A 13261-nucleotide genomic window follows, 5' to 3' on the forward strand; every position below is an offset into this window, starting at 1 on the left:
TGTCAATGGTGTCAAATCCTTAGCTTCTTCTATGGTTGCTACGACAACATCAAATTTGGTAGACAAAGATCTGAGGACCTTCTCAACCACTCTTTGATCTTTAACTTTATCACCTTAGATTTTTAATTGATTTACGATAGTTATAACCCGATTCATGAAAGAATTGATGTCCTCTGTCTCCTTCATCTGCAGAATTTAAAAATCTCTCCTAGTATTCTGCAACTTAACAATATTGACATTGGCCATACCTGTATAGTTTGTTGCCAAAGTATTCCATGCTAATTTTGTTGAAGGCATGATCATAATCTTCTAGAACACTGCTCAGTCCACTCCCTGCAGGAAAAGATGCAACGCTTGTGCATTCTTCTTCTTGTCTTTCTTCCATTGTTCCCTCTATGTATTAATGAGAACTTGTTCTTCTACTTCATTTTTAGGTCTTGAAAACCAAACCGGACATAATACCAAACATCATGATCTTGCAAAATAGTCGTCATCTTAATGATCCACACATCATATTATTTCCCTGTAAACTGTGGGAACCGGGGATGGAAATTTGAGAAAGTCATCATTCTTCAAAACCTATAATTTTTCTATAAACTTGCAAAGCTCCCCAAAAAATTCCTTATAAACCTTGGTTATCTCCCCTTTTTTTCATCAAAAAAATTATATATAATTTTTTTTTTATAATTTTTTTTATATATATATAAAACTTTTATAACAAAATTTTATATATAAAAATTTATAAATCAATAAAATTTCATATCACAATAGTAACTTGTCAAACACTTTAACACAACCATTAATAAAAAGTGCCAACGTGCTTCTGAATCACTTATGAAAGTAAGGATACGCAACGCCTTCAATAAACAGCGGGACCCACGTTTGAAGTTTGAATTAATAACACGGCTCTCGGGAGTTTGAAAATGGCTTTCATAAACAGCGGGATATGCGTTGCACGCTTCGGACCAGGATAAAACTGCACACAGAATATTTTCATATTTGAAGGCACACGTAAATTGCGCGGTTTTTTATACTAACAAGGTGTGAAATTTGTGTGCCTGTTGACAGCTTGACATATTTGCAACGTAATTTTTTTTTTTAAATCGTCAACCTTCTTTTGTTGGCCCTCTCACTGACTTTGCAGACACCATGGATTTTGTGATTCTTCCTTAGTTCTGATACCATTTGTTGGAAACGTAAAGAAGTTAAACACACAATTCACCCAAAACACACGAATTGCAACTCTTCTATTGATCACACAAAACTTGATGCTTGTAATGAACCCCCTGAAGGGTATTTATCCTTTTCCAACTAATGACTTGCCTAAAATATCTTGACATGCAACCACACACTAAAACTCATTTATCACTTAACTCGACTTGACTCAACACTCAAACAATCAACCCTCAACACTCAGTTAACTAACTCTTTAAGTTTCACCAACTCCTCATGGGGGAGTAATTATCTTATTTTAACAAGCAGGAGAAGCAAAGATGGAGCCAAGAGAAAAGGTAACAAAGCTAGTAGTAGTGTTAGTTCTAGGATGAGATCGAGATCTTGAAGAAACTAGGGTAAGTGCAACAGAAACAAAAGCAAGGGCTATGGAGACAACAGATCCAGAAGTAGATGTTGTTCATTCAGTAGCATCTTATCAACTAGTACTACTGATAGTATATGCTCGTGGATGGATAGAATCATAAATAAGTGCCCCACCTAATCGTACAGAGCAAAAGCTACATACCGGAGATTAGTTGCATGCTCTGCCATCCGTCATTCATGGATGGAATAAATGAAATGGCATATAGACATTCAACATGACTGTAGACGATGGGAAGCATTGATTCCGCATGTAAACCCATTGCTAACGCAAATAGTCGAGATGCAAGCTTGGATCCTAACGAGAGAGACCGATTTCTTATTAAACTGGCGTGCGCGAGGTGTTCCTACACTACAAACCTTCTTGTCATGCCCCTACACCTGCGGTAGTCTTTCAACCGCTTATAGCGAGGTGTGGCACTACCAACCGTTTTCTTTTCACCAATACTTACGATTGTAGACTACGCCTTAACATTCCATACTTAGTTTTATTTTCGTTACCAAGTATTATTAATGTGCCTTTATACCAATGAACACCCATACACATTCATTATCAACAGCATTAAAAAAGAGAAATACATAAGAGTATAAAGGGAGGGGCAACTCCCTACAATATGAGTCTGCCCGAATATCAATATATGTATAATTTTTCCACTTTTACAAAGTACAGATTAAGTCCTTGGGAAACCCCAAATTTATACTTAGCCAAATTTCCAACTTCGGCAAACTCGGTTGCCCAGCTCGTCAGCACCTCCGCACGGTCGTCGCACAACTTACCGACCCGTCGTTCGCCTGGTTGCACGTCTTCGCCGGTTCGCTCTTCGTTTGGTCCGCAAACGCCCGAACCGTGTACACCTGCCCACATGCAATCCCACTTGCCAACTCTTGGAAAATGCCCAAATCGTGTGAACAGCACGTAGTACCGCCTGCCCAACTCTATGACATCCAGTTCCAACCTTCATTCACCTTCGTGCACACTTGCACGATGGGCGGGCACTCACCCTAGCCACCAAGACACCCACGCCAAGATTTAGCACAAACGGGCGCCACACGTTCACCGTGAACGCCTCACCCGATCACCGAGTGCACCTTTGCCCGCACCTTCGCCCAACAACAAGTGCAACTTCTTCTACCGTGCGACTAGCCCAAGGATGGGCGCATGATAACTGCACCTTCTCCTTCCCCTATTGCGCACTAGAACCTATGCACTAATCCCTTGTGCGAAGTTTCTATGATCGAATGTGATGATGCTCCAAATGCTCAATCGTATCACATATATATATCCATCGCAAGTGTGGGTGGGGCTTGCCCAGCCGCCGCTCAACCTTCGTGTGCACACCCCTTGACCATCGTTCAAGCGCCCAACACTTGAGTCAACCCGCCCTCCATCGTTGTCAGCCTCCAAGTGCATCACTCCACGCTCAAAGGGTATGAATACTCCATCGCATTTCTATTATCACATGTCTTCGTCGCAAGTATCATCGCATAACCGGGTTGCACTACCGTTGTGCGCACCAACTCGTCGCCTAGCCGCGCATGTGCCCGGTCCGCCCGGCGCCCAAACACGTCGCACATCCGAGGACGTTACATCCTCCTCCACCTGAAATCGTTGTCGTCCTCGACAACATATCATCCTGGTAGCCATCCACCAAGATCATCAATATCCATGATGTCAACTCCTCCACATACTGCAAACATCCCTGCAACATATGTAGAACTCCATCTCCATCATGTCTCGCCTCAGCAACCATCTGTCACCAAGCTCACCATACCAAGGTATACACCTCATCGGTATGTCATACATCAAATATCATCTCAATCCATGATCATCGACCACTCTGCCACAACCTCCACTGCAACATCTCGTGTCGACCCCATCATGTGTCATCATGTGAACCTCTGCCATGATACTCCAACAAGTGCTAACACATCTCTATCATGTGCCAACATCTCATCCCAATAGAAACATCAATTTGTACACTGAGCTCCCCCATGCCTGAACTAGTTGGGTAGCTAATCCAACTGTCACACCCAAACCATGGGAATGCACATCCTCATGCCACCATCAGTCGTTTCTCATAACATCTCGTCATATCCTCAACTCGATCAAGAATCCATCTCCATATAAGTATAAGCCATGCTCAGGTCCATGAAGTAGCCCTCATCTCATCTGCAACATGCTATCCATGATGTTTAGTGTCAATGTGCTACATGAAATCAGCCACATCTATCCCAACATCATCCATATGTGTATCTCCTCCATATGAAGAGATCATCTCATCAATCTTCAACTCTCGGTGTGCCATGTCCAGGTCCATGAAGCAACCTCCATCATATCTGCAATGTACCATCCCTCAAGTCTGCCATAGAAACAAGTATGCGCCTGTCTCATCTATCCATGCGCTTCCCATGATCATAGATCAATCAGCTCCCATGTGTCAAGAGTAGTTGAGTCTCAGCTCAACCCATGCCCAAGTGTTGCCACCAAGGCATCATCATCATTATAACTCCATTGCTCCAAAGTGTCCCCAAGTCCACCATATATGAAGTCCCCAAAAATCACAACAATCTCATGTCATCATGAGCTCCATAAGTCATCCCCAACCAACATCCTAGCAAGCATACAAGTCTTGGCCCAAAGGTCTCTGCAAGATGCCTCAGCTCTCCATGTAGTAGGAATGCTCCATAGTCTGCTCACAACTCCATCCAAGTCCATAGCCTTGTTGTACAAGAGTGCACAACCTCTCCATCGGCTCATAAGTAATAAGTCTCCATGTCACACTAGAAAATCCATTTGCACAACATCCCTGCCTTGGCACTCCTCATTGGATGCCCATAAGTGACACCTCTACAAGTGCTCCCGCATAATTTCCCTGCATAAGACTGTCATCCTCCATGTATCCAACCTGATGTCCATGACTAAGCTGCCCATGTAGTCCAACCAAGTAGACCCATCACAACAATCAACCATCCTCATCCAAGTCTTCAATCTTCGGTCTAGTGAAATCTGTCACCTAACCATATCATCATCACATGAGTCTCTCCATCATAGCTCCTCCACTGAAGGTTCCACCAAGACTATCTCTTGGTCTCGGTCATGAGAAGTCCACCCAAGCAACTCAAGTGTGTGCCCTTCAACCTGTTCATGTGTCATGCCAGGCACTTAGCCAATTCTCCATGTGGCTAGAGCATGACCCAATCCTCCGCAATGATCATCATATCCCTCCCTTGTCATGGGCCTTTGCACCTTCTGCCATAAGGTCACAAACAACCCCAACAAGTCCTACAACAATCAATAATCTTTGCTTCTCCATAAAAGGTTCCATCATAGTCATCCATGGTAAGATCCTCCCTAGCATTGGCAAACTGACTTTGCCCTTCCCTGCATAAGGTCCATCTACCAAATGCTCAAGTGAAACACAAGTATCAATACTTACTTCATCATCATGAGGCTCCTCCATGTGAGTCTCCTCATCCATACATGTCTGCAAACTGCACGATCCGGGTCCAACTTGATCAATCTCAAGTTCATCCTCCATTGTTGTCATATCTGCAACATCTTCAGTCATCACGACTTCCTCTTCCTTGATAGCACAATCTGCAACTTCACCTTGCTCCATTTTCCAACCAAGTTGAAGAAGTTCATCTTCAACATTCTTTTCCAAGACTTCAAGTTCCTTTTGAAATCGGGGATTCTCTTCTTTCAACCGTTTCAACCTGTATAAGGTAAGCAAGAGCTTCCCTTCGCATTCTTCCAAACCTGCCATGCCTTGTCGTTCAGCTTGGCCCAAGCACTAAGCTTCACCCCTGCTAAACTTGTTTCATTATTCACCAGCTTCACCAAGTTCCCTGCAACCATGAACTGGCCCTTGTTCCGCTTGTCTGTGAAACCAACTTCCTTCACCTGCAAGTACCTGCTTCCACTTTCACTTCATCACGAGCAACCTTGCTCACCACCGCCAACCGAGCTCTGATACCAACTGTCACGCCCCTACACCTATGATAGTCTTTCAACCGCTTATAGCGAGGTGCGGCACTACCAACCATTTTCTTTTCACCAATACTTACGATTGTAGACTACGCCTTAACATTCCATACTTAGTTTTATTTTCGTTACCAAGTATTATTAATGTGCCTTTATACCAATGAACACCCATACACATTCATTATCAACAGCATTAAACAAGAGAAATGCACAACAGTATAAAGGGAGGGGCAACTCCCTGCAATATGAGTCTGCCCGAATATCAATATATGTATAATTTTTCCACTTTTACAAAGTATAGACTAAGTCCTTGGGAAACCCCAAATTTATACTTAGCCAAATTTCCAACTTCAGCAAACTCGGTTGCCCAGCTCGTCGGAACCTCCACACGGTCACCGCACGACTCACCAACCTGTCGTTCACCTGGTTGCACATCTTCACCGGTTCGCTCTTCGTTTGGTCCGCAAACGCCCAAACCGTGTACACCTGCCCACACACAATCCCACTTGCAAACTCTTGGCAAATGCTCAAATCATGTGAACAGCACGTAGTACCGCCTGCCCAACTCTACGACATCCGGTTCCAACCTTCGTTCACCTTCGTGCACACTTGCACGATGGGCGGGTGCTCACCCGAGCCACCAAGACACCCACGCCAAGACTTAGCACAAACGGGTGCCACACGTTCACCGTGCATGCCTCACCCGATCACCGGGCGCACCTTCGCCCGCACCTTCGCCCAACACCAAGTGCGACTTCTTCTACCGTGCGACTAGCCCAAGGATGGGCGCATGAGAACTGTGCCTTCTCCTTCCCCTATTGTGCACTAGAACCCGCGCACTACTCCCTTGTGCGAAGTTACTATGATCGAATGTGATGATGCTCCAAATGCTCAAGCGTATCACATATATATATCCATCGCAAGTGTGGATGGGGCTTGCCCAGCCGACCACCCAACCTTCGTGTGCACACCCCTTGACCATCGTTCAAGCGCCCAACACTTGAGTCAGCCCACCCTCCATCATCGTCGGCCTCCAAGTGCATCGCTCCATGCTCAAAGGGTATGAATACTCCATCGCATTTCTATTATCGCATGTCTTCGTCGCAAGTATCGTCGCATAATGGGTTGCACTACCGTCGCACAACCGTCGTGCGCACCAACTCCTCGCCTACCCGCGCGCGTGCCCAGTCCGCCCAGCGCCCAAACGCGTCACACATCCGAGGACGTTACACTTCCTGTCCTATGTCTGAGCTTCTTTCCCAGCATCACCCTTTTGTCACTATTTGTAACTATTTTCCATTGTCACTCTTTGTATATGCTTTTTGTCGCTCTTTGTAACTCAATGTAACAACTTCTTTCCTCGCTTTTTGTCACTATCAAGCCTCGAAGTAAGGGTTGGTTAGTGACAAATAGTTCTAGTTCTGGGAGGTTGGTTTATGAATATCTTCCCCTTAATTGCATGCATGCTGAAAAGTAGGGAAATATTTCTTCAGAACATAATTAGAAGCGAGCCTGACCAGCATGAAAGCAAGTGAAAAAACCTTACCTTGGCAAGAAGGTTCATTCCTTACTGCTTGGCCGGTGGAAAGAGCCAGTTACAAGCCTTCAATCAAGCCCATACATTCTTTTTCTTCTTCTAAATAAGCTACCTTGGTAATTTGTAGATAGTCTCTTTAGGCCCCTATACCAAAATAGTGACTCGTTAGCAGCGATTAGGTAGGTCCTATGGGTTAGGACCATGACTATGATCGATGCTACTTAAATGTAATGAAGTTGACTTCATTCAATTAATCATTACGATAATCGATGCCATGATTACAAACATGTTGTATTTGCATGTATAATGCATTGAATCTAGCATGGAGATATGGTTCATGGAGCTTCCCGCAACTTGTTTTTTTTTTTTTCTGTGGCTAGCATAGCAATGATGGTCATCTTTGTAGCAGAATCTATACATTTATAGTGACCCCTTATTCGACTGAGCAAAGAAAAGGTTAACGGAATAGAATATCGGTTGTCAAAGTTCACACGCTTCACCTAGTCAACCTTCACACACTTCACCCAATCAACCTGCTCAAGGCAGGGACTTGCTACCTTGCAGCCCTCCTTGTTTATTATGAAAATCCAGGATCAACATTTACTTATAGGGCAGGGAATTGCCACCTTACAGCCCTCCTTGTTTATTATGAAAATCTAGGATCAACATTTACTTATAGGGCAGGGACTTGCTACCTTGCAGCCCTCCTTGTTTATTATGAAAATCTAGGATCAACATTTACTTATAGAATTTTACTTCAACTTGAGTGCAACTAGAATCCCTTTGTCGAAATAATTTCCATCTTGCTTCCTCATCGTTAAAGATCTTGGTGAAAATAACTATTAATCTTTAAGTTCCCCATCGTTACAGGTCCCTGTGAAAATAACTATTAATCTTTAAGTTCATGGGAAATTGAGATGAGTAAAATAACTATTAATCTTTAAGTTCATGGGAAACTGAGATGAGTAAAAATTAAAAAGGTGGTGAGAAAAGCCAAAAATATTTTTAAAATTAAGGGGAAAACTGGTTTAGTTTTCAAAAAGGAAAAAAGTTAAATAAAATTTGAAGTTTGGCATATTATGATTCTCGCATGTTTTATTTTCCTTTTACACCTTTTTTTTTAATATTATTCCTTTTGAAATAATAATAAAAGATAAAAACTATTTTAATTAATTTATAAAACAAAGTGTTTTCTCTTAAAATTATTAGTTTCAAACGATCTCTTTTGTATAGTGACCCAAATTCCAAATTACTTAGTCATTGGGAGAATACATATCCACTCCAATTCATATTAAAAATTACGTGTAAATTATAATTTACATATAATATTTAGTTTAGGATAATTTTTCAATAAATTTCGTAAATGTTATAAAATATGAACTGTTCTGAAAAAATGTTAGGTTGAGTGTATGTTGATGATTGCAGGTTCTATTCAATCAAAACATATATCAAAATGGCTAAATCAAAGTGGATTAAGTTTTATGTTTCCATCTCATCCCTTTATACTGTGAAAGGAAAACCGATACATTTTCCCAATTCCCGTTACATATTAAATGCCTTCATTCTTCAGCCATTTCCAACCTGTACTATAACTGACAGTTTGTACTTTGTGTGGCAATTTAGCTGGTGAACAACGTTACATACTCAAGATGTTTTCTTACATCGGCTTCAAGGAATTAGTTTGGTTTCCCCCGTGGATCGGCTGTGGAAATCACATTCTCTATTCTGGTATATCAGCATAAGAAAGTTACTCAAAGAAACCTAACCACTTCAAAGAAACGTAACCACTACAAAGTTTCTACCAACAGACTACTACTTTGTGTCAAATCAATTCACGAATTACATGCCGTCTCACAGTCTCAGTATCTGAAAGTCACGTTAAAGCATGTTACTATGGCAATAATCGAAAACGCAAATGGTTTTGTAATTGTCTGGCGGTTTTGTCGATGTAGACAGTGGCTAGTATGTTGAACGAGTTCGACGGTTTTGTCGATGTAGACAGTGGCTAGTATGTTGAACGAGTTCGACTGTTTTCTCTTTGGCAATTAATTTGTTATGGAGGTGTCCATGGGAAGACGTCGTGGAAAGAGATGGAAATACATGGTTGATGATGCCGGTAATGTATGTGTCGTAAAGGTAAGACCCAATCCTCTGTAGAGTCACGGGGCTGGGAAGATATTTTATGAGACCCGTGGGAACTTTCCCTTCGGCTTTGATTTTTATTAAAACCGAAGTTCTCATCATTTTCATTAAAATATATTTTTGAAAATAAGAAAAGTATATATATATATTTTTTATTTGTGTTTTTTAATAAGGTGGGAAAGTCTATGAATTTATTTGTCAAATTATTAGTGAGATATTTTTGGCTGCTAATTATGAATGGAGGTTAATTCATCACCCTTATTTAAGGAAAATTAGGCCACCGTGAATAAGTTGTTGGTGATACCTAAGCGGGCATATGCCTCTAGTTTTTTTGCCGTTAACCTATTTCCTTAAATCTGACCAAAATTAATTCATAACTAAACAAAACAGTTTTAAAATATACCCCATACCTTAAAATTATTTTTTATTAAAAAATTAAAATTTTCATAATTTTTATTAAAATATATTTTTAAAATAAAAATAAAAATGATTTTTTATTAATGATTAATATTAATTCGATATTTTTATGTGATTTAAAAATATTATATCAAAAAATTAATTAAAAAAACACTAATAATAATTACGCATAACACATCGATGTACCCACGACGAGGAAAAGGAAATCGACTGCCTCAACTGACGTCCAGCAAGATCAACGGCTAATTAAAGAACTTATTAATTTTAAATTAAGTCGTATGAATGTTGCCTTGCCATATGATCAAATTATATATACAAAATTAACTCACGAGGCAGGGCGAGTGTTGTAAAAGAATAAAACTAGCAATTGTCCCAAAAGGTACAAAGAGAGGCCGATAGGATTATTAAATTAGAATTGTTGAATTTCTCTAGAAGAGATGTTGGTTCAAGTCTACAAGGAGCAAAGAGATTTGATGTTTGGAGTTCTATGCTTTTTGGAGACCATATTCCTTTAAATACAACTTAATTTTTTAGAAAAGTTCAAGCCCAATGCAGTTCTGCCGTGCGGGAGTGCAAAAGCAATCTCCTATAAAAATGGACCTCTATATCTAAAAACAAGATCTTAGCCATGAGGAAAAAGAATAGAAAGATCTGAGGACCATAAAGCCACAACCATGAGGATATCATAGCCTACTGGTGCTGTCTGATGAATGAACCGTGATTCAAGCAAGAACCCTCCATACAAAACAGTACCCAGAAGAACAAATGTGTCAGGAAAATAGTGAAGGTTTTGAATTCAGTTTCAAATTTTAGAATAGAGAAAACAAAATAACTTTTGAGTTCACTTGACCTTCACTGCCAATTTTGGTTAAGAAGTAATTGAGCGCCCAAAGATCATCCAATTGTACACAGTCTCTCGTATAATTGTCTACAACCTCTAAAGTTCTCCTAATTGGATAGTGGTACCAGTGTCTAAGAAGAGTGACACCCTTGCATTTCTCATGAAAATGATCAAGCTGTCCTAACATAGAGAAAAACTACAAAACAACCATCATGTGACTTTCTTAACAGACATGAAACTTACATCAGAGATTGATGGGTTTTCACATATTACTTTCACTGAAATAGAGAAGAGATGATGAGAAAGACTTGATATTATGTATTATTCTGTTTTTCAATAAGTATGGTCAGCCTTTTTTCCCTTAGTTAATGTCCATGTGGATAACAATACTAAACTTCACTGTGGCTATCCTATTATGTATGAAATTAGTTACAGCGTGAAGCTCAACATGAAAAAAAGGAGATACGTCCCACTAAATAAACTGATACAACAGAACAAACATGGTAAATAGTAATACAATGAGACCTCATGCATGCAGAATTACAAGAGGACTGGAAGGCTCTCACTTGTAACTACCAAGCCAAGTAGATGCCATTTAATTTTCATGTGAGTCATATATATATATGATGAAAAGAATAAATTAAAAAGATAGTTTACCCATAAAGATATGCAGAAACCTAATTCCCAAATGGGTTAACCATCACATACATCATCCAGCTGCGAACTCCGGCATGGCATATCACCAACAGAAACCCATAAATGAATGAAATTTATCTTGTGTTGTTGAAAAAATGACAACTTGTACAAACTGCAAGTAACCATGCACTAGTCTGAAGGACAGCGCATAAATTTTCAGTAAATTATGGAATGATTTCAATTAAACATTTTAAGTATTTCTTGTAATGCATTGGTCTCAGATACAATTGAGATTCTGAGACATTATCAGAACGCTATCTCCTACAGTTTTGCAGATTGTATTTGCACCACAGAACAAGAAAGGTAGAGAATACAGCCGCTCATCATCAGGAGAGAACCGAGAACAGGAATCTTTGGTTATGTACCAAAACACCATGCATTCCTTGATAGGGTCATCAAACTCCACCACTGTAACAGGGAAATGCTGGTACACCCTTTCATTCAATATTTTGTGGGGTGCATCTGCCTTCAAAAGAAGTGCTTCTGACACTACCTTTGATGCACACACATTATCCAAGTCATCGCAAGAAAGAACATCTTTCAGTTTGGGAGTGGTCATGTTTGGAAAACGTATCAGTTTGCAAAGGTTACTGCCCAAGATTTCTCTCCTTTGTTCAGGACTTGGATAATGTTTTCTGGCCCAACTTATGACAAAATCATACAGTGCATCTTCTGATTGAACTCTCAATTCATCACTTGACAGCACAACCTCGATGCCGGCCAAAGGAAGATCCAAAAGCTCTTCAGAATGCCTGAAAATCATGATCAGGACATAACAGATTGATTAGTTTGAAGTACATCAGGGATGAATGAGAAATCTTCCACGAGAGAGTCATATCAGCAATGCAAATTTTGTTTCATATATATATATATATATATATATATATATATATATATATATATATATATATATATATTCTCTTCAGAATTTTCAGAATTCTGTCAAATTTGGATAAAGAATTTGAAATTAATCTTATTTTATAGTATTTATTTTTTAAAAGTTATATAATAAATTCACTATTATTTGCACGGAATTTGTGCATAAAAGTTTTTTCTAGAAAAAATCTAGTGACAAAAAATACTTTCTTTTTAACAAAAGTTAAATTGATATTTTCTGAAAAACTTAAATAACCAATTAAATCATCTATTCTATTCTATAAAACAATATTAATAAACTGTATCAAAAAATTTATAAATAAACTATATCAAAAATTTTATAGCTTCTCTCTAATTCTATTAACAAATTGTGTTATGTAATAAGAAAAATAAAATAGTTAATTCTTCAAATGACAGTAGGTATAAAATTACAAACAGAAAAGAGTCCCAGTTTTTAAAAATCATATAAAATAAAAAATGCAAAATCTAGAAGTCAGGAGAAATTAGAAAGTCAAAGGCAACTTACTTTTCATATAACCTAATCCTGATGATACTTCTTAGAAAAAAAAAAAATAAAAAACATTGTAATAAGAAACTTACTTTTCAATATAACCTAAATGTTCGACAAGAAACTTCTCTGCAGACTCTTTTAATGACTGCACTCTGTGATTTGTAAGCATATTTTGTGGGAGTTGTAAATAATGCAATGCGGAGTCTGTTGTCATTGATGACTGCAACTCCCTGAGGCAATAATCAACACATCTTGTGACATCCATCTTGAGCGCAAGAATCAACACATCCAACACCTCAGCAGTACAAGGCAGTTGAAGTGTTCCCTGATGCATAAACCTCAATACATTCATGAAAGCCTCTTCCTCTGCAATTTTAAATATAGCACCACAACAATTCTTCAGAGACTAAATTGAAACCTAATCTAAAGAACCAATTTAAAACCGTATTCCAAATTGTATAATAGTTTTGGCAAGTACGATTGAACATACCTGAACAACGTATATGAAAAGTGAGATGTCGATTCTCTAGTTCCAGCTTGTCATCTGTGAAAAGCTTAAACTGGGACAGAAGTATGGTATTCAATCATTTCCAATCGCAATTCTAAGGCCTGCACCGCTTCTGCTGCATGAAGCCCATGTAGATCTAAATTCCAAATGTC

General features: G+C 39.3%; 1 protein-coding gene across 1 annotated transcript; it reads right to left on the reverse strand.

The window, feature by feature from the left end:
* Positions 1 to 859: 859 nt before the first annotated feature.
* Positions 860 to 13225, reverse strand: LOC149212661 (BTB/POZ domain-containing protein POB1-like). Its single transcript, XM_089388776.1, has 7 exons — positions 13092 to 13225; positions 12691 to 12967; positions 11440 to 11966; positions 5994 to 6067; positions 5429 to 5500; positions 2374 to 2451; positions 860 to 976 (listed from the first exon to the last, which is right to left on the reverse strand). The coding sequence occupies exons 2-7, from the start codon at positions 12951 to 12953 to the stop codon at positions 860 to 862; spliced, it is 1131 nt and encodes a 376-aa protein (XP_089244902.1). The 5' UTR covers positions 12954 to 12967; positions 13092 to 13225.
* Between the last annotated feature and the right edge of the window lie 36 nt (positions 13226 to 13261).

This window comes from Pinus tabuliformis, chromosome 1_1 (genome assembly GCF_031772625.1).
Source record: "Pinus tabuliformis cultivar Carrire ecotype Pingquan chromosome 1_1, CPIR1, whole genome shotgun sequence".
Classification (NCBI taxonomy): Eukaryota; Viridiplantae; Streptophyta; class Pinopsida; order Pinales; family Pinaceae; genus Pinus; species Pinus tabuliformis.